Here is a 19698-nt window from a genome sequence, read left to right on the forward strand (position 1 = left end):
TAGAGAAAATAATTTAATAGAGAAACAATGAATGATACTCTTCACACTCAGCCTCCTGCAGGGAGGACAGACAACTCTTGCCCAAGGAAGCATTTAAGGGCAGAAGGGCTAGAAATCACCAACACCCGCTGATTATTTAAAAGAAATTCTCAAATACATTCTTTTCCAGGTTAAATTCCTTTGTCCTCATAAGTGCCCATGCTGTGGGCTGTGAAGGTATCAGCCCCATTGAAGAGATGGGGAGACCCAGGCCCAGAAAGGGGAAGGGGCTTGCCCAGGGCTCCACAGTGGCAGAGCAGGCCTAGAAGTGGGTAGCCTGGAGTGCACTGGGTCAGACCGTCTCCAAGCCTCCCTCTCTGTCCCAGGCTCAAACTCCAGCACAAGGCCTGCGCTGTGGCTAGTGTGGGGCCCAAAGAGGAATGGAGGTGGGAGAGATGAGGACCAAGGAACCCTCCTGAGTGCTCCCTAGGCCAGGACAGGAACAAGGCATGGGCTTCTTAAACCACAAAAGACACAACTTTCATGCTTGAAGGATTAACTTAAAGTACCAAGATGGCGGGCAGGTGTGAGTTCCCAGAAAGACTGGTGGGTTCTGTGGGGCCGTGTGCGTACTGTGGGGAGGGTGGTCCCTGAGGGGTGTTGGAGTGCCCCATTCCAGTGCAAAGAGGAGCTAAGTTGGAATAAGGGGTCCCGGGAAGGGCAGGCCAGGGGCACAGCTGCCTGCTGGCAGGGCGAGGGCAAGCACAGAAGTGCCCTGCAGAGGCCCCTTGCCCTCTTCTCGGAGCCAAAAACGATAGACGGCTGCATGCCCCAAAACAGACAGGCACAGGACCCAGTAACCACCAAGTAACAAAGGTCTCATGAAAGAAGTGCTGTTCTCCCAGAGTCCTGCCCTCCCCTCCAGTATACAGCACAGCCATCAAACCATCTGTGGGGTGCAGAGTAACCTGAGGGAGGCTGGGGACTCTGGGATGTGGGGGTCTCAGCTCTGTCCATCTAAGAAGCCTGCTCGCCAGGGCTGCAGTGGGCCACTTCATTCTTGGCGTCAGCCTGGGTTAGTGTCCCTCTGCTCCAGATGGCTCACGTCTGTCCAATCATTCTTCTAGGGTCACTGAAGGGTGCAAGCTATGTGGGGAAGGGGGACAATGGGGGAGGGTCAGTCTCAGGTCTTTGGTAAGGGAAGCAGAACCCAGGGCCCCCAGCCTTCACCCCTCCTTGGACGGAGGATCGACCCCAGGGCAGGACTCACAGCTACGAACAGATTCCGACAGTCCCTCTTTGTCCAGGGTGTCAGCTTCCCAGCGAGATTCCCTCATCTGTGGGATGTGAAGGCAGCACAAGGGATGAGAGGCAGACACACGAGCCACAGCGCACAGTGCCGAGCAAGTGAGAGAGTGAAAGACGGGGACACGAGCCACAGCGCACAGTGCCGAGCAAGTGAGAGAGTGAAAGACGGGGACACGAGCCACAGCGCACAGTGCCGAGCAAGTAAGAGAGTGAAAGACGGGGACATGAGCCACAGCGCACAGTGCTGAGCAAGAGAGAGAGTGAAGGGCAGATACAGGGACAGGGAGGCCTGCAGAGGAGGCGGGAGAGCAGACATACACCAGCAGAGTGGGGACGACAGCCACAAGCAGAGAGCAACAGAACCCACAGACCCTAGCCCCAGCGTGGCCCCCATGTGTCCACCTTGGCCTGCTCCTTCAGGTATTCAGCTCGGGCCATGAGGTTCTGAACCTGCCAAGGAAAGATACGCCCTTGGGTGTGGGGGAGAGTGGCGGGGGCTGGGTTTCAAAGGGAACTCCTCCTCACCCCTGATGCTCTCCAGAACCCTCTGCCCCATCAGAACAACTTGCCTCCTGAATCTCTTATCTGCTCCTTCCTCCAGGAAGCCTTCCCAGACTTTTTGCTACTGGGTTCCCAGATCCCCCACTGCCCTGTCTGAGCACCCCAGCCCTATGGTTTGACTTCCAGACTTGGAACACCCTGAGAGTGGGACATTCCAGAGGGAACCCAAAGAGGTCTCCACAGGTAAGAGCAGAGAAAGGGGAAGAGGAAGCCCCCCAACCCTCTCAAGCTCAGTGGGCACCTCAGTGTGAAGCAGCTCCCGCCTCCGGCCCGGGGGCTCCGCTGTAAAGAGAGGGCGTGTGGTGAGGGCAGGGCGGCCAGGGGCCCTGTGGGGGGCAGAAATGGGGGCCCTCACCTGCCAGCAGCAGCAGCAGCTCCCCCAGGCTGTGCTGGTACAGGTCCAGGGCATCCTGCTCCCCGCCAGCGGCCTCCTCCTGCAGCCACAAGGACACCAGGCTGCTTAGGGTCATGGCCTGGGTATCTCCCCACCCTGCCCTGACCCACCTGGACCCCTCCCACTGGCACAAACCTTGGCCATGGCAGCTGAAGCCACTTCCAGGGCAGCTAGGAGGCGTGGCTTGTCCCGGGCCATCTCTGAGATGAGGGGAAAGGCTCAGGGTGAGGGAAGCAACCTGCCTGTTCGCTGCAGGATGCCTCTCCCCACCCGCCTCCCCCTCAGGCTGTGGGGAGGTTTGCTGGGGGCACTGGGGTCAGCCAGAAACCAGAGTCTACCTCTGAGCAGGTCTCGGGCGGAGGTCCCCTGCCTCAGCAGGGCCTGATTGGAAGAGGAGACGATGGCCTTGAGCTCCTCGGCCCGGGACACGTACTGCCCCACCTGTAGCAGGGAAAGGGCCTGAGGAAGGGCTGTCTCACCTGCTACCCTTGCCAGAACCCACCTCCAAGTTCTCTCTCTGCATTGTTAGTGACTGCCTCAAGCTATAAACATGTCAGGGGGCAAAGGAGGCTGGCCTGACCCATTCCCAGCTCTGTGTTGCAAGAGAAGTTCCAATTCTAAGAGAGCCATTCCCCAGGGCCCCCTGAGATCTCCGAGCCTTACCCCCTGCCCCCCACTTCCTCATGGGGACTCTCACCCACCTTTGCCTTAATTGCCTCCTTCCGCTGGGCATCCACTTCATCTGCAGAAAGTGAGGTCATATGAGGAGTCTGGGAGAACCCCTGCCCCACAATGAACCCTCTGAAATCCCTCAAAACACAATATTCCAGGTTTACGCTCTGCTTTATCGCCTACAAAATTCTAGATAGAGAACTTCTGGAATCCACCTACTGCAGCCACAGATGACTCCCATCCCTGCCGCACCCACGGGCTTCAGGCATGGCCTGGGACTCACAGTGCAGGGCAGGTACGAAGAAGTCCAGAGCCTTGCAGTAGAGTGATAAGGCGGCTGCTGCATCCCCCTCCTGGTCTTTCTTCACAGCCTGCACCACCAGGGCGGTCTGGGGATGGGCAGATCAGGGGTCAGGTCCACCTCCCTACCCTCCCACGCTCACCAAGATGGGAGATCAGCTCCCCTGAGCCTGCCCTCTGTCTCTGTTGGGTGAGTCACCAATTCACCACCAACGGGGGCAACGAGACCTCCAGCCCACCCTCAGCCCACCCCAGCCCCAGCCGTCTGCTCACTGCTCGCCCCAGACTCTCCCCACTGGGCATGTGCTCCAGGTCCACCCAGGGGTGCGCAAAGAAGTCCTGGAAGGAGATGCGACGGCTGGGGTCCCGCTCCAGGAGCCGCTGCAGTAGGTCCCGGCAGTCTCGGGAGAGCAGGGGCCGCAAGGGGAGCTGCAGGGAAGGGAACGGCAGGGACAGATCACACTGGGCTCCAGCCCCTCCACCCCTACCCCTAGCCCAGGGGTCTGCGAGGAACCCAAGAGGTACGCGTTGGACAGGTGGGGAACCTGAGACCGAGGAGGAACAGGATGGGTCAAGATGATGGAGCCAGTGGGGAGCCAGGCCTCCATCCCTGAGCTCCCGGTGCACCCTCGCCGGAGCCCTGAGCTGAGCTAGAATCGTGTTTCTGGGTCCTTATTTCCCTCCCTGGACTATGCTCCTGGGAAGGCTGGGCCTGGCTCTGCTTTGCATTCTCCCCACAAGGGCCTGCAAAATGGGCACTGTGCTGCCTGCTGTGGGCTGACCTGAGGCCCTGGGACAGCCTGGCACCTCGACTTCCAGCCTAGAGCATGCCCCTCCATCACAAAGGCAGCCTGTAGCCCATACTCCAGTCTCTGCAGGTCAGAGCGAGGTCTAAACCCTCAGGGCCCTGACTCCCTCTGCAACTCCAATGGTCACTAAGGCCCTGCTAGACCCACCTCAATGACCCGGTTGCTACGGATCTTCTCTTCCAGCTCCGAGAACGACCTGGAGGCAAAGGGGGGCTGCCCGAAGAGGGCTTCTGTGGAAGGGAGGCAGAGCGAAGGCTGGGAGGGAATGGGTCAAGCCTGGCCTGACGCCCCTCAGCAGGGGCCCTGGGCCAGCAGTCAGTTTTCATCAGAACCCTTCAGAAGTGGCCTAGAGAGGCCTTGCCTGAGGAAACAGTGTAGGCCTCAGGGTGAAAAGCAGGGAAAAGAGGTCTCACCATACAGGATGACCCCCACGGACCAGAGGTCCACGCGGGCGTCATACTGCCGCTGGCACACCATCTCGGGGGCCATGTAGAGGGGGGAGCCACGGAGCACGTGCTTCTCATCCCACGGGGACATGTGTTGTGCGAAACCAAAGTCTGCAGGCAAGAGGCGAGGCAGCAGGGCTTGAATTCCAGTTGCTTCAGCTCCTGGCTTGTAAAGCCTCACCCCAGGCTCCTCTCCACCCTCCAGACCCGCCAGCATCAACCCTATTTCCAAGCCTCTGCTCATCATTAGGCTGGAACACCCTCCTATATCTGTCTCTGGGGTATAAAACCTACCCATCCTGCACAGCTGCCTTGGGCACCTTTTCCTAGGAAGCCCACCTGATCACACCAGCTACATGCGTAAGCCCCCACCCTCTCACTGTCCCCCCAGGCTTAGGTTCTATCACAGTCTCTGGCTTCCAGTGTCAATTATTATCCAAATCTTATCAAGGGTCACCACCTCCTACTCCCCCGCCACACACCCTCCTATGTGGTCACAGATGGAGTCACAGACTTGAGCCCCAATTCTGATGACAGACCAAGTCCTGTCCCTGCCCACAAAGGGATCCCTGATGCTGGTCACACACTGAACCCTGGCACTGTTCCCAGACTGACCCCTAAACCTGGACACACAGTGAGTCCCAACTCTGGCCACAGACTGAGCCCTAACTCCACCCATTATGCTGCTGGACTTGAGCATGGGTAGCCTGAGAAAGGTTCCACCTTTTGATGACAGGGCCCAACCCCAGACTTCACAGCCTGTCACTCTTTGAGGACTCTATAGAGGGCTCCCTAAGAACCAGGGCTGCTGAGTGAGCCCAAGCAGAGGGAGGCCTCTGCACTCTCCAAACCTCATCCCTGCTGTTTCAGACACAGACCTGCCAGTTTTAGGTGGGGCTTCTCCAAGGAGCTCAGTAGAATGTTCTGTGGCTTCAGATCCAGGTGAGAGATACTCCGTTCATGCAGGAATTGCAGGGCGCTAGCTGAGGAGTGGGACCCACGAAGAGAGACAGTTCAGAGCCCATTCCCACCTGCCTCTCGCCTCCCCGGCTCACATCTGCCTCCTCAAGCCTGCACAACCCCAGTTCCTGCCTGGCTGGTCTAATGTTTTCCATATAAGCACCAAGATCACACCACTTCTAGGAGTTTGCCACCCCACTCGAGTGCCCACCCTCCTTCCCTCTGCCCCTTCACAAGTCTCCCCGCCTCTCAGAAGCTTCTCTGGATGCCCCAGCCCTTGAGATCCTGCTCTTTTCCTTGGCACAGCACTTGAGTCCTACCTACAGGACTCTGGAATGTTCTACAAGGTCCTTATATTATGTTCTGTGTATGGAAGCCTGAACACCCCACAGACGGGGGTTACTCCCGCATCTCTCCCACAGCGTCCTTGAGCAAGGGTTGAGTGTATGAGATAAACAGGACTCTAAAATTTCAGGCTGTGCAGGAGGCAGCTGCAATGCGTGCCAAGGCTCTAAGCCTAGGGGAGGGGTGGGACGGTGTGGGGCAGAGAACAAGGGACGGAGTGTCAGTCTGGGGTCACAGGCCTTTACCTAACTGCTGCATGAAGACACGCGCCACCTTCTCAGGCAGAATCCTGCGGGTATGGATGAAGCGAGACAGGTCGCCCCCTGCGCAAAACTCCATGATGAGGTAGATATTGTCACTGTCCCACTGTGTTTAGAGGTAGAGAGGCGGCCTGAAGAGAGTGTCCCTTCTCCAGCTCCCTTTGGCAGCGGGCCCCGCCCCAGGCTCACACCTGAAAGTCTTTCAGCTGCACAATGTGGGGATGTCGAATGCCCTTGAGGATCTCAATCTCCGTGAGGAGGTTCTCCACCGATGCCTTGTTCAGACTTTTCTTGGCTACACACTTTATGGCTACCACCTCACGAGTGTCCTTCTGCGGGACAGGAGATTTGGGGACTCTGCCTTGAGGGGGCCAGGACCCTTGTCTGACTGGAAAGGCTCTATCTGGTACCCTCTGTTCCCCGACCCCGCCCCTCCCCGGGTCTACCTACTGCACACCAGCACCGGGCTTCCCAGCTTTCCCTTGTGAGGCCAGTGAGGAATGCTGATTCTGGAATCCTGGCTTCCCGACACAGCCTCAGCCTGGTCTTCTCCAACCCTCGGCTAGATGATCCATTTCTTTGCATTCTGGAGTGCTCCCGGCAGAGGCATGTCACTCAGGGTTCTAGAACCGCCCACTCTGCCTCCTAACTGGCTCCAGTCCCAGACTCCTCCCAGCCCACCAGGTAACCTGTTTTGAGCCTGTTCTTCAGCCACTGACCCTGCAGGTGGGTGCAGGTGTGCTCTTTAAGACCTAAGCGTGGCGGTCGGCTCCAACCTCCGCCGAGGGTCAGGCTGGGGTGAGGCTGGCCTCCCGCCCCTAACTATTCCCACACTGTCGCTAACCTCTGGGAGTCTCCCCGGCCGGCACTAGCCGGGCTAGCTCGGGGGGGCACGGGGCCACCGGCCGGCACCCACCTTGGCGTAGGCCTTGTACACCGTGGCGTACGTGCCGCTGCCCAGGCGCTCGGTGAGGATGAAGCCGTCCAGGCGCGGGGGACCCCAGCCGGGCCCCGCCATCCCGGCCGCCTGCGCCCGCGCAGGCGCTTCCTCTCTGCGGGCGGCGGTTCCGGCGGGTTGGGGGGTGGGCCGAGCACGGGGCGGCTCCACGCTGCCCCCAGCGCCGCCCGCCGGAAATGCAGCGCGCATCGGGGACGCGGATCCGCCCCGCTCCCGGCGCCCCTCCCCTGTCCCCGGGCCTCGCCGGGTCACGCGCCCCGCCAGTTCCTGCAGGGCCCACGTGGGGACACGGAGGCCCCGCGAGCCTAGAAGTTAACAGAGGACGGCCGGCGTGGTCTCCGGGGACTCCCAGGGGGCGCAGAGGCGTCTAGAGATCGCCCACGTGAGGGCGCGGGCGGCGGAGCCCGGCGGAGCGGGCGTGTGTTGGGGCGACGGCGTCCGGGAGGCTCCCAGGGCCCCTCCCCAGGACCCGCAGCTCTGAAAGGAGAGCTACTGGCACGAGAAGGCGCCTTTGGAAGAGGCCGCGTTGGCTTCCCAGGCCTCCCAGCTGCTTTTCACTTTTCTGAGGAAGGGCCTTGACGACCTATTTATTGCGTCTTGACTGTCCTCCCTCTCCAATCTTAGCAGCAGCGCCCAGCCCTTAATCCTGTGGGCTTGCCCCATCCTCCCAAGTCCACCAGACATGTGGACCAGTGTTGTCTGAAAATGTTTTTATTTTTATTTAAGCACAAAAATTGAGACGTAACATATACATTTGTACATAGAGGGGAAAAAATACCAGAAAGGAGTTTATAAAACCCCAGCCGCTGCCAGTATCATTCAGTGGCTGGGGCCTGCGGCTGCCTCGGGCCCAGAGCTGGAGGCTAGTTTTGTGGGAAGGCCCCCCAGTCCCCACACCCACTCGGCAGCCTCGAGGGACAGGGTGCTGGTTTTAAGGGTGGACTCCTAGGTGTCCATCACAGTGACACACCCCCCGGGGTGTGAGCCAGTCTCCACTGGGTATTAGGGGGCCCTCCGAGAGATGGCTCATCAGTCCCCGCTGAGGGATGCGGTTCTGGACTGGCTGGCCCTGCCCTTCCTGAAAGTCTGGATGCTGCTGATGGGGAGCATGGGCGGGGCAGGTGGCATCTGAGGCAGAGACAAAGGCAGCCGTCCCTCGGTGGGGGGGGGGAGAAGTCACAGCAAACAAGGCCAAACCAACCACACCAGGACAGGCAGACCCCACCCTCCTAGAAGACGCTGGGCAGGACAGCTTGGGATCAGTGTCCTTGGTCCCTTCCAGTCCCCAAATCCCAACCAACGACATTGCACATTCAGAAAGTCTGAAGAGAGTAAGGCTCAGCAAGGGAGGGCTCCAGAGGGCTCAAAGTGCCATCCCCTGCAGGAGGGTGCAGGGGGCGAAAGGGCTATGAATCCGTTTCTGAGGAACACGAGGCAGGAAAGAGCTTAAGGCAACCGGCCTTCTCTGGATCCGTTTATGAGGCAGAGAAGAGCTTGAGGCAACCAGCCTTCTCTGGAAGCCTGGAGACCACTGGAGTGACCTGGGGAACAGATCTGTCCACCAGAACCTGTGAGAGGCTTTTTCCCAGCCCGGGCAGGAAGGGCTGGGCTGTGTCTGAGAAGCCAGATTCAGGCCAGGCCTGCAGGGTGGGGGAGTCAAGGCCCAGGACCCTGGTAGAAAACTCCAGCTGGGGTGGGCCCAGGTCAGCCTGTGATCCCAACTGTGTGGGGGTGTCTGTGTGTGCACAGGACGAAGGGAACTTCAGTCCCACTGCTTCCAGAGACAAAAGAATCCTACCAAACCATCACCAGAGAAGGAAAGAGAGCTTTGTTTTTTTTGTACATAGAGGGGGAAAAAAGTTCCTGTCCCTCCCGTTCCAGGGAGAGCTGGTCGCTGAGGGAGGAGGAAGAGCCACGGCAAGAACCCTGCCAGGTCTGTGCTGGGCACAACCACCACCACATAAGGCACCCACGGAAAGTGCAGCTCAGAAGGCAGGTGAGAGAAAGGCTGAGGGGGAGAGAAGAGAGAGAGAAGGACTAATTCCCCTGGAAGGCTCCTTGGGCAGCAGATGAAGCAGCTCTGTGGAAGGTTCTGCTGCTGAAGATGCCCTGGGAAAACTCCTCCTGGGCCTGCTGGAAGCTGGCCCCTGTCCGGCGGTAGAGGGAGTGCACCTGGCGAAGAGGGGTGGGGTGAGAGAAGCCTGCCCTTTGGGCCCACCAGGAAGCCAGCCATCGAGGTTATACTCCCAAAGGGGTCACCAGAAGCCCGGCACTGCCTGACCCCCCACCCAGATCCCTGGAGAAAGGTACTGGACCTTTGGGGGCCTAGGAGGCCCAACTGCAGTGGTGAAAAACATCTCGTGGCAAGGGCAGGAAACAGTTGCCTGCTTCCTCCCATTTGCTGTCAGCCCTGCCCACACCACTCACCCGCTGCAGGAGGAAGACTGAGAGCACAGCACAGAGGGTGAAGAAGCCAGCCACCACCATCATGATGACTGATATGGCCAGGGACTGATTATCCAGTGTAGACAGGGCTGCAATCCAACCGCTATAAAGGGAAGAAGAGGCCAGAGGGAGCAAAGTGGGAGTGGACTCCAAGAGTCAGCATAAGGGGCTCTTCTCCAAGTGGCCGCTGTGTCCTGACCATCACCTTGGCATCTCCCCACAGCACAGGGAGCCCTATGAGCCAGAAGCCCTTGGCCTGTGAGACCAGACCTCCGTGAAGGCTGACAGGCCCACACTACCCCATTCACAAGAATCTTCTGGTTATGTGAGGTCTGAAAGGGAGGATGTGGTTGCTGCCTTCACAGAGTCAGAAGTAGCACTGGGGTGGGTGCTATGGCTCTCACCTGTAATCCCAGCACTTTGGGAGGCTGAGGCGGGAGGATCGCTTGAGCCCAAGAGTTCAAGACCAACCTGGGCAACAGAGGGAGGCCCTGTCTCCATAAAAAATAAAAAAAGGCCAGGTTCGTGCCTGTAATCCCAGCACTTTGGGAGGCCGAGGAAGGCGGATCACTTGAGGTCAGGAGTTTGAGACCAGCCTGGCCAACATGGTGAAACCTTGTCTCTACTAAAAATACAAAAATTAGCTGCATGTGGTTGCACATGCCTGCAATCCCAGCTACTCGGGAGACTGAGGCAGGAGAATCACTTGAACCTGGAAGGTGCAGGCTGCAGTGAGCCGAGATCATGCCATTGTACTCCAGCCTGGGTGACAGGGCGAGTCTCAACTCAAAAAAAAAAAAATTAGCTGGCTGTGGTCATATATGCCTGTGCTCCCAGCTACTTGGGATGCTGAGGTGGGAGGATCACTTCACTTGAGCCTGTGAGGTTCAAGGCTGCAGCGAGCTGTGATCACACCACGGCACTCTAGCCTGAGCAACAGAGTGAGACCCTGTCTCAAAAAAATAAAGAAAAAAAAAAAGGGCTGGGCACAGTGGCTCACGCCTGTAATCCCAGCACTTTGGGAGGCCAAGATGGGCGGATCACGAGTTCAGGAGATCGAGACCATCCTGACTAACACAGTGAAACCCCATCTCTAGTAAAAATACAAAAAATGAGCCAGGCGTGGTGGCAGGCGCCTACATAGTCCCAGTTACTCTGGAGGCTGAGGCAGGAGAATGGTGTGAACCTGGGAGGTGGAGCTTGCAGTGAGCAGAGATCGCGCCACTGCACTCCAGTCTGGGCAACAGAGACTCCATCTCAAAAAATAAATAAATAAATTAGTTAATTAATTAAAAAGGTAGCACTGGGCCAGGCCTTTTTCTGCTGCTTTGGGGGTGGGGAGTATGGAAAGCGTGGCTGCTCACTCCTGAGGACCCACCTTCTGGGAAGGAGGATCACTGGCCAACTTGCTGTCACCTGTCTGAGCCCCATGTCCTCATCTGTAAAAGGGATATCCTCATATTTCTTGACATCAAAACTTACTACAAAGCTACAGTCACTAAAATAGTGTAGGACTGGCATAAACATAGACATATAGATCAATAGATCAATGGAATAGAACTGAGATTCCAGAAATAAACCCATACACCTATTGTCAGTTAATTTTTCTTTTTTTCTTTTTTTTTTTTTTGAGATTGAGTCTTGCTCTGTAGCCCAGGCTGGAGAACAGTGGCGTGATCTCGGCTCACTGCAACCTCCGCCTCCCGGGTTCAAGTGATTCTTCTGCCTCAGCCTCCCGAGTAGCTGGGATTATAGGCACCTACCAATGCGCCTGGCCAATTTTTGTACTCTTTCTAGAAACGAGGTTTTGCCATGTTGGCCAGGCTGGTCTCAAACTCCTTCCTGACCTCAGGTGATCCACCCACCTTGGCCTCCCGAAGTGCTGGGATTACAGGTGTGAGCCACCGCGCCCAGCCGGTCAATTAATTTTTGACAAGGGCGCCAAAACCATTCAAAGAGAAAGAATAATCTCTTCAACAAATGGTACTGGAACAACGATATCTACATACAGAACAATGAAGTTAAATACTTATTTCAACCATATACAAAAATTAACGTAGGCCAGGCATGGTGGCTCATGCCTGTAATCTCAGCACTTTGGGGGGACAAGGCAGGAGAATCACTTCAGGCCAGAATTTGAGACCAACTTGGGCAACATAGCAAGACCCCATCTCAACAAAAAATTTTAAAAATTAGCCAGGCATGGTTGTGCATGCCTGTAGTCCTAGCTACTCAGGAGGCTGGGGCAGGAGGATCACTTGAACCTAGGAGGTCAAGGTTATAGTGAGCTATAATTTTGCCACTGCACTCCAGCCTGGGTGACAGAGCAACACTTTTTTTTTTTTGAGAGAGAGTCTCACTCTGTCGCCCAGGCTAGAGTACAGTGGCACAATCTTGGCTCACTGCAACCTCCACCTCCCAGGTTCAAGCGATTCTTCTGTCTCAGCCTCCAGAGCATCTGGGATTACAGGTGCCCACCAAAACACCCAGCTAAATTTTTTTGTATTTTTTGTAGAGACAAGGGTTTGCCATGGTGGCCAGACTGGTCTCGAACTCCTGACCTTAAGCGATCCACCTGCCTTGGCCTCCCAAAGTGCTGGGATTACAGGCGTGAGCCACTGCACCCAGCCAACTCAAGCCTTCTGATGCCCAGTACAGGTGCAAACGGCAGTCATGAATCACAGTTTTTCTAGCAGGGTCTTACTTAGGTAATGAGTAATGAAATTGGGTCACTGGTCGAAAGGGACCAGATTAACAACAGCAGGGCAAGAAGCATGAGGGGTGGTGGGAGGGCAGTGTGCCCTTGTTTGGAGGGCAAGGGGAGGCAACCTTTCTCTCCCCACTGCTCTGGACTTGCCAGCTCTGCCAGAGGGAGGGGACCAAAATAGCACCACCCTTCCAGGCTCAGGCTGTCAGCCAAGTGCCAGTCTGACCTTTCTGCAATGCTCCCTGTGCCCTGGGGCAGAAAGGAAAACATCAGCCATCAGCTTTTCTTTTGAGATTAATTTTGAGCTGAGGACTGAGGTACCCTGGAAACTCAAACCAGCCGTATGCCCAAAGAGGGCGGCCAGAAGAAGCCTGTCCAGGGGAGGTGAGGGACCCGTCTCCTTAAGTTACAAGGCATCTGGAAAAAGTCGCAGCTCAGAGTCTGCAAAGGCCTAGGCATCCATCAGCTTCCAGGAGGGTGTGGCAGGAGAAAAGGAAGAGGCTGCAATCCAGTGCAGGACACTGTCATGGTAGCCTAAAGAGTAAAGCCAAGTTCACCCACAACACCCTGGAAAGTGGAGAGCAAGGAAAGATAGTGTCTTTTTTTTTTTTTGATACAGGATCTCACTCTGTCACCCCGGCTGGCGTCCAGTGGTGCAATCACAGCTCACTGCAGCCTCAACCTCCTGGGCTCAAGTGATCCTCCTGCTTTAGCCTCCCAAGTACCTGGGACTATAGGTGCATGCCACTGCACCAGGCTAATTTTTTTTATTTTTGGTAGAGACAAGGTCTTCCTGTGTTTCCTAGGCTGTCTCGAACTCCTGGGCTTGAGCAATCTGCCTGCCTCGGCCTCCCAAAGTACTGGGATTCCAGGCATGAGCCACTGCACCCGACCAATAGTGAGTGTCTTTTGATGCCTTTAGTATCAAGGAGAAAAAAAAAAAGTGAGTGGCTACTGATGAAGAACTGGAGAGAAGGCCCAAAGCAGATCCGAGCTGGCCCACTCACCCACTCCCCGCCATGGGAAAAGCAGGGCACTGCCGGGGCTCTGTGGGAGCTAGAAAACAGGGCAAGAGAGGCTGAGTCCCATATCCAAAGCCTAATTCCCTCTGTGATACCCAGGTCTCACCTGTCCCCCAGGCCAGGGATGCCAACCAACTGGATGATGTAGATCCCTATTTGACAAAAAAACACAAAGAAGAACACAAAGAAGCTGAAAGAGTTGTCGGACCTGTGGAGAGATAGGGAAATGAGAAGTCACAAGAGGGCTTGGGCTGTGTTCCTCAGCATCCTTACTTGGTGTGACATCCCTCCTCACTAGGAGCCAGGAGGCAGCATGGGCAAGAGACAGAGCTCCAGGAGCCCAGCCACACCATCCATAAGGACACACACACACCCCCCACCATAATCAAGAAGAGCTTGCCTTTCACTGCCTTCCAATTTAAGGGGTCAGTGCTTGACCTCTTCCTCAAAGAGCTGATAAAGTTGCTCCCCCAAAGGACAACATAAAGAGCCTAACACTCCTGCAGTGAGCCAAGATCACGCCACTGCACTCCAGCCTGGGTGAGAGTAAGACTCTGTCTCAGAAAAATAAGTAAATAAAAAATAAAGAACCTAACACTCCATCTCCTGGAGTACTTGCGTTTCATAACAGGCAAGAAAAACTAAGCCAAAGGTGTAAATCTCTTAATAATAAAACTGTATGAGGCCAAGAATTTGAGACCAGCCTAGCCAACATGGCAAAACCCTGTCTCTACTAAAAACACAAAAATTAGCTGGGCGTGGTGGTATGCGCCTGTAATCCCAGCTACTTGGGAGGCTGAGACAGGAGACTCACTTGAACCTGGGAGGCGGAGGTTGCAGTGAGCCGAGACTGCGCCATTGCACTCCAGCCTGGGTGACAGAGTGAGATTCTGTCTCAAAAAAACAAAACAGTCCGGGCACGGTGGTTCATGCCCGTAATCCCAGCACTTTGGGAGGCCAAGACAGGTGGATCACTTGAGGTCACAAGTTCAAGACCAGCCTGGCCAACATGGGGAAACCCTATCGCTACTAAAAATATAAAAATTAGCCAGGTGTGATTGTGTGTGCCTGTAAGCCCAGCTACTCTGGAGGCTGAGGCAGGAGAATCACTTGAACCCAGGAGGAGGAGGTTGCAGTGAGCCAAGATCCCATCATTGCACTCGAGCCTGGGCAACAGAGCGATACTCCCTCTCAAAACGAAAAGACAAAAACGATAGAACTTGAGGATACGTGGTAACAAAGAACAATGAGAAAAAAACAAAACCTGTACATCTGACTGGAAGAAAAAAATATTTGGGAAACAGGGGACACCAGACAAAACTCTCTCACGAGCTGAGGACTTCCATCTCTGTGTCCTTGAGAGCTAGATCACAGTGAGGGTTCAGGGCCTCCAATGGTACAGGGATGGTTCAGCCACTACCCTAACCCCTCTTCCCAGGGCCTGCTGGGCTCCCAGCCCTGAAAGCATAAACCCTGAGGTAAAATTCCAGAACCCCTGGGGGTCTGTAAGGTGTATCCAGCTATGTTCCCAGTATCTAGCTTAGGTGTTGGCACTCTGAGTTATTGGGAAGCATCAATAGTCATGGAGAAAGAGCTCTGGAGAGCACTCATCTGACACTACCAGAGAAGCACACCTTAGAGCCTGAGAAGGGAGTTCCCAAAGAGCATCCCCTCCCTCTTCCCAGTAACAGCATCAGCCAGACTGGGAGCAGTGGGATGGCAAGTCCCTTCTCTAGGTCTCCTGTGCCTGGTCCAAGGACAGGGCCCAGAGCAGACCTCAGGTACAGAAACTGAGGAACAGGGCCCCCAGTCTCTGCTCTGGGTGGGAACAGAGGAACAGAATGTAGGGAAAGTGGATTTCCCTACATTCTATTCTGCTCTAAGACTTGGATGGGGTCCCAGGGCCTATAGCCCTTAGCCTGCTACCTGGGATGCCAGCCATAAAGTCTCACCCCTTGCCCCGGCCTCACTCACCTAAAGGCCTTATAGATGGGTCGGTACCAACAAAGGAAGGCACAAGGAGTGAAGATCAGAAACCACAGGATGGAGAGGCCAAAGTCCACTCCCTTGGAGCTGTTGCCCGAGAACCAGGCCAGGCAGGCAAGCAGGTTCAGAAACAGAGTCACTGAATGCACTGGGGAAGGGGACAGGACAGAGTTAAGACTTGTGCCATGGTGGCTGAGGGGTTCCAATGTGGCAGCCACGCCCTAGGAGAGGTGAGGTTCATGCTGCGAAGGCAGCTGCTGAGACAGAGGAGCCCGCTCTCTACCTAGGCAGGGATAGTTCCCAAATCCTGGTTTTCTGGGACCTCAAAACCAGGGATCAAACTACGTTCCTGAGAGGTGATGGGACAGCCCGGGTATCTGAGGGGTGTGGAGGGAGGATGCAGCCCCAGGGCTGGCCCTTGGGGAAGGAAGTCTTTCTCCTAGCAATGCTTTTTCCTGGCCCTGGATGACCTCTGACGGAGTGGCAGGGGGAGTCTTCTTCCTCACCCCTCAGAGTCCACAGGCCTGTGGGAAGGGAAGGCCTTCACCTAAGGAGGGCCTTTTAGTTCAGTGAGCTCTGAAGGAACTTGGAAGCCTCTAGTTAGTCCCACCCTCCCTGATCTGTGGTCTGGACTGCCCCTTTCAAGGAGGTTTCCAGACAGCGGGCAGCCTGTGGGCAGAGGCATCTCCCCAACCCAGCCCAGGCACCGAGGAAGGCTGGAGTCTGCTGAAAGCCTGTATACCAGGGAGGAGCAGCCAGGGCCAAGATGGGGCTCTCAAGTCACACCCAATTCGCCCTTGCACTTGGAAGGCAGGAGTGGGACTCACACATCCACAGATAGTAGAGCATCTTGCATATCCGCTGGTAGTCGGCAGGGATCTCTGTGGAGAAATCTTGATAGAAGCAGGGCTTCACAGGGCACCACGAGGGCAGGGGGGGCCAGTTGTTCTGTCTCACTGGGTAGGGGAAAAAGAGTGACGAGGTAAGGGCCCAGCCTCAGAAGGGGCATCAAGGTGCGTGCACGCAAGCATAGTGTATGGGCCAAACCAGGGTTCCCAGAGGGGCTCCAGCAAGCAGGGCTTGGAGTCTGCATGGAGCATGGAGTGGGACAGAAAAGGATAATGGAACCCAAAGAGATACCAACAAGCTCACATGGAGATAACAGACCCCAAATGCACTGGGAAATACAGAGAGCTAAACGGCCTACAAGCAGTCCGTAAGTGTGAGAACTCAGTTCATCATCATTAGCAAGGAATTGTGGGACCAATGCCCCTATGCTATCAAAGAATCAAGGAATTTTAGAGCTAGAAAGGAGTGCAGAAGTAATCTACAGCGATTACAACTACACTGCAGGTCTCCTGACTTGCAACTTACTGCTCTTCCCAGGACCAGCGTCCTGCGATGAGAAGAGCCCCACAGAACTCTAAGGCAGCTCAGGGTGAACTCTGGGAGGCCCTCCGCACAGGGTTCAGGATACTCTTCTATGCCAGGCAGGGCAGCCCCAGGCCCCAGCAACCTCCCTTACCCTGCAAGTTGGCTACAGTGTTCTGCAGCTCCCGCTCCTTGCGTTCCAGCTCGGCAGCTTTCCTGTCCAGTTCTTCCTGCTGCCGGAGCAGGCCTGCCTGGGCCGCAGACACCACGGCCTGGAGAGAACAGGGGAGGTACAGGGACAGCCAGACACAACAAACAGAAACAGTGTCAGCCTGGGTAGGCAGGCAGAGAGGCCATGCCCCAGGCAGGGGCAGCCAGCAAGGAGTCCCAGAAACAGTTACCACCCCACAGAGTATCTTAGGTACCAGAGACCACCTTAGAGAGGCCAACCTGTCTTCCACTGCCCCCACACCTTCCTGACCCTTTGGCCATGACTAGGCTCTCCTCCCCTCATCCCTAAGCTTGAGTTGGGAAAACTATCCCCAGTGGCTTCTCCACCTCTTCCCCATACTGTGTCAAGGCAGAGCTCAGTGATTGTGACCTTTGGGAAAAAGACCTCACAAGAAACTAAACTATAACAAGAAACCCACAGACCCAAGCCTCATTTGAAGAGCCTGGTGTATGTGTGAGAAGGAAAACAGTGCAAGCCTGCTAGCAGTGAGTGGAAAGGGGAGACATGTGAGGGAAGATGGCGTGTGCCTGAGCCTCAGGATCTGTACAAGCACCCTGCCCCATGGCCTGCCCCCAGGAGCTGCCTCCTGAGGTCCCCCTAAACTGCCACTGGCTACACCCCAGGATAGCCCCTTAGGTGTGGCCCTGCCCTGCCTGGCTTTAGTGGCGTGCAGAGTCCACACTTATCTCCTCTCCAGGTGGGGTAGAGCCTCTGAGTAACAGTAAGGGACTGAATGTATGTGAGGCTGAACAGACCTGGCCCCATGGCCCTGCACCTGCTGGCAGCTGCTGCCATTTGGGCCAGGTTCCTCCTGAAGGATGAGACTACAGTCCTTTTTAGGGACAGATCTCAAACTGGTCATCTCACAGGATGACAGACCAGGCACATGTGTACACACACACGTATACACACACCAACCTCTCCAAAAGCTCTTCAAAGACCTAAGGCTGCCTTGGAGAGGCAAGTTTCAGGCACGGGGGGCAGAAGCAGGAGCAGAACTGACCCCGCTGTGCCACGCTGGGGGTCTTGGCCTCCTCCAAATCTGTGACGTCAGTTGAGAAGGACCCAGCTCCCTACAGCCCACCACCCAGCTGCACAGAAAGGCACCTCCGCATGTAAGGCCTGCCTCACCTCCACAGGCTCTGGGGCCTGGGAGGGGTGCGGGGCAGGCTCCGGGTGCCCTGCCCTTCTTCCTGCTCATCTACACTAGGCCTACCTTCGGAAGCTTTCGCATGTAGCTGTCTCTGAGAATACTTTCTCCTCCTAGGAGCATCTGCCTCTCTGAGAGCTCGCTCACTGCCAGGAATTGGGCAGGCGGGAACTTGCTGGCCTGTCTAAGCAGGAGCTGCAACACACAACTCCACCATGGGTCACGCTCATAGGGGCAGCGAGGAGCACGGCGGGAGGGCAGTGAGGCAGTGCAGTGGAGCACCAGGCACAAAGCAGGCAAGATCCACAGTATTTGGTGAAGGGACAAAGGAAGACAGGAAGGAAGGTGAGAAGTAATGAAGTTAAAAAAAAGAGAGATTCTGGGCCCCAAGGAAGAGAGAACAAGCCAAAGGCCCGAGGAGGACCTGGAGGGGTACAACAGGGACAAATGCCCTCTCTGGAGGCACCAAGGAGCCCGGCCTGGTGAGTAGAGCTTATTTCTCAGTGGTGGTGGTGGGTGGGATGGAGGGAGTAAGGATATTAATTGGCAGAGCAGCCCCTCTACTTGTAGGCGACCAGCTCCGAACAAATTAGCAAGAGGGCCCTTAGGGGCCAAAGCTGAAAGCTCTCTGCTTGCCCCCAGCCTCAGGGCTCAGCTACTGGTCTGGGTGATTCCCTCACTGGAGAGAAAAGGCCAGAGTTCTTTATCAGCAGTACCTGGGGGGTCGGCTGGGTTGGTTCCACTGATGGCTGGAGAACCGCTGGCTGCGAGGACCCAGGGAGTTGTGTGACAGGAACTGTTGTCGCTGCATTTGTCTACATGGAACAAATCAAAGGACAGAAGTGAGTGGGACTCCATTAGTTGGTGACGAGGGGGCAAACCCGCAGCAGGATGAGTGATGTGCCCCTGCCCGTGAGGGGACTCCCTTGGGGCCTGCACTGGGCCTTCCCCTGTGGCTTCCCAGCCAACAAGCCTCAGGTTCAAGCTATCTGATCCCTAACCCAGCACCCCTGGGCTCAGTGGGTCCAGCACTCTTGGGCACTGCCCTGACCTCCTTGGGGAGGGGCCCCGGTCACAGATCCCACGGGGAGAATTTTACAGAGCGTTTGGTGGCTTTCCCATCCTTACCCTGCCTCCCAGGTTCATGTTAGTACTGTCCCTTTGAGGACTGCCGCTTCTCAGAGCTGCTTCTGTCCTTGCCAAGGATCCCTGCCCCGGAGACCCCAGACCACCCCAGAGGGCCATGGGACTTGGAAAGAGGGCCTGCTCACCAACCTCTGAGAAGGGGTTGAATTCCGCCAGGCCGCCCTGCGGGGCATTGGTCAGCTGGGTCACAGAGGGATCCTGAGAAGGTGAAAAAGAGCCCTCAGACACAGTGGAGAAAACCCGGGCCAGGGGCCGGCGGGTGAGCCGGTGATGCCTGACTGAAGCAGGGCAGCTGATCACCCTCCCGGGACCCTGAGAAGCCTCTCTGGAAGGGTCCTGTGCCTGCCCCTGCCACACCACAGCTGCAGTCCCTTCTCCCTTCCTGGAAAAGGTTCAGCCCAGAAGAGACCCAGAGCAAGCTTTACCCAGACGCTTGAGAGTACACACCACACTGGCTCCTGTTGGTGCCCCATACAGATTCAAAATGGTTCATAGTATTTACCTCTAGGGAGTGGCTTTTTTTTTTTTTTTGCAGGGTGGGGTGCTGAGGGGCAAGTGAATGGGGTGGTGAGGGTAGAGACTTATAAAGTCAATAGACTTTAAAACCTTTCTGTACTGTTTTACTTATTATTCATTTATTCCTCTTA

At 56.1% G+C, this 19698-nt stretch overlaps 2 protein-coding genes across 9 annotated transcripts in view; both read right to left on the reverse strand.

The window, feature by feature from the left end:
* On the reverse strand, nucleotides 1–7138 carry ULK3 (unc-51 like kinase 3). Of its 6 annotated transcripts, XM_054452441.2 has the most exons (17): nucleotides 6951–7097; nucleotides 6485–6620; nucleotides 6226–6366; nucleotides 6020–6140; nucleotides 5348–5452; nucleotides 4437–4580; nucleotides 4171–4253; nucleotides 3488–3643; nucleotides 3198–3303; nucleotides 2944–2984; nucleotides 2581–2683; nucleotides 2378–2442; nucleotides 2204–2282; nucleotides 2090–2130; nucleotides 1690–1737; nucleotides 1250–1316; nucleotides 1–1125 (listed from the first exon to the last, which is right to left on the reverse strand). In XM_054452441.2, the coding sequence occupies exons 2-17, from the start codon at nucleotides 6617–6619 to the stop codon at nucleotides 1109–1111; spliced, it is 1452 nt and encodes a 483-aa protein (XP_054308416.1). In that variant the 5' UTR covers nucleotide 6620; nucleotides 6951–7097; the 3' UTR covers nucleotides 1–1108. The 6 variants fall into 6 exon arrangements, 5 of the variants coding, with proteins under 5 accessions (XP_054308416.1, XP_063508837.1, XP_054308417.1 ...); XM_063652767.1 differs by lacking the exon at nucleotides 6485–6620 and having other exon boundaries at nucleotides 6226–6363; nucleotides 6951–7138; XM_054452442.2 differs by lacking the exon at nucleotides 6485–6620 and having other exon boundaries at nucleotides 6951–7134.
* A 549-nt stretch (nucleotides 7139–7687) lies between these two features.
* The window catches only part of SCAMP2 (secretory carrier membrane protein 2), a 29935-nt gene continuing 17924 nt past the window's right edge, over nucleotides 7688–19698 (reverse strand). The window contains exons 2-10 of one of the 3 annotated variants that reach the window (XM_054452446.2): nucleotides 19181–19249; nucleotides 18622–18720; nucleotides 17972–18100; nucleotides 16678–16795; nucleotides 15980–16108; nucleotides 15141–15300; nucleotides 13273–13374; nucleotides 9420–9540; nucleotides 7688–9164 (exon numbers count right to left, since the gene is read on the reverse strand). In XM_054452446.2, coding sequence (XP_054308421.1) covers nucleotides 9030–9164; nucleotides 9420–9540; nucleotides 13273–13374; nucleotides 15141–15300; nucleotides 15980–16108; nucleotides 16678–16795; nucleotides 17972–18100; nucleotides 18622–18720; nucleotides 19181–19249 — 1062 coding nt within the window. In that variant the 3' untranslated portion in view covers nucleotides 7688–9029. The remainder of the gene's footprint in view (nucleotides 9165–9419; nucleotides 9541–13272; nucleotides 13375–15140; nucleotides 15301–15979; nucleotides 16109–16677; nucleotides 16796–17971; nucleotides 18101–18621; nucleotides 18721–19180; nucleotides 19250–19698) is intronic. The other 2 variants (XM_054452448.2, XM_054452449.2) reach the window with 2 other exon arrangements.

Source organism: Pongo pygmaeus, chromosome 16, assembly GCF_028885625.2.
Source record: "Pongo pygmaeus isolate AG05252 chromosome 16, NHGRI_mPonPyg2-v2.0_pri, whole genome shotgun sequence".
NCBI classification, from domain to species: domain Eukaryota; kingdom Metazoa; phylum Chordata; class Mammalia; order Primates; family Hominidae; genus Pongo; species Pongo pygmaeus.

Excerpts from the sequence above, each read along its gene's own strand:
- ULK3 (XM_054452441.2), bottom strand. The coding sequence starts at position 6,619 with ATGCAAAGAAATGGATCATCTAGCCGAGGGTTGGAGAAGACCAGGCTG. Across the intron at positions 4,254-4,436 it reads CGTGGGGGTCATCCTGTATG|AAGCCCTCTTCGGGCAGCCC; the intron begins GTGAGACCTCTT and ends TCCCTTCCACAG. Across the intron at positions 3,304-3,487 it reads GGGAGAGTCTGGGGCGAGCA|ACCGCCCTGGTGGTGCAGGC; the intron begins GTGAGCAGACGG and ends GCCCATCCCCAG.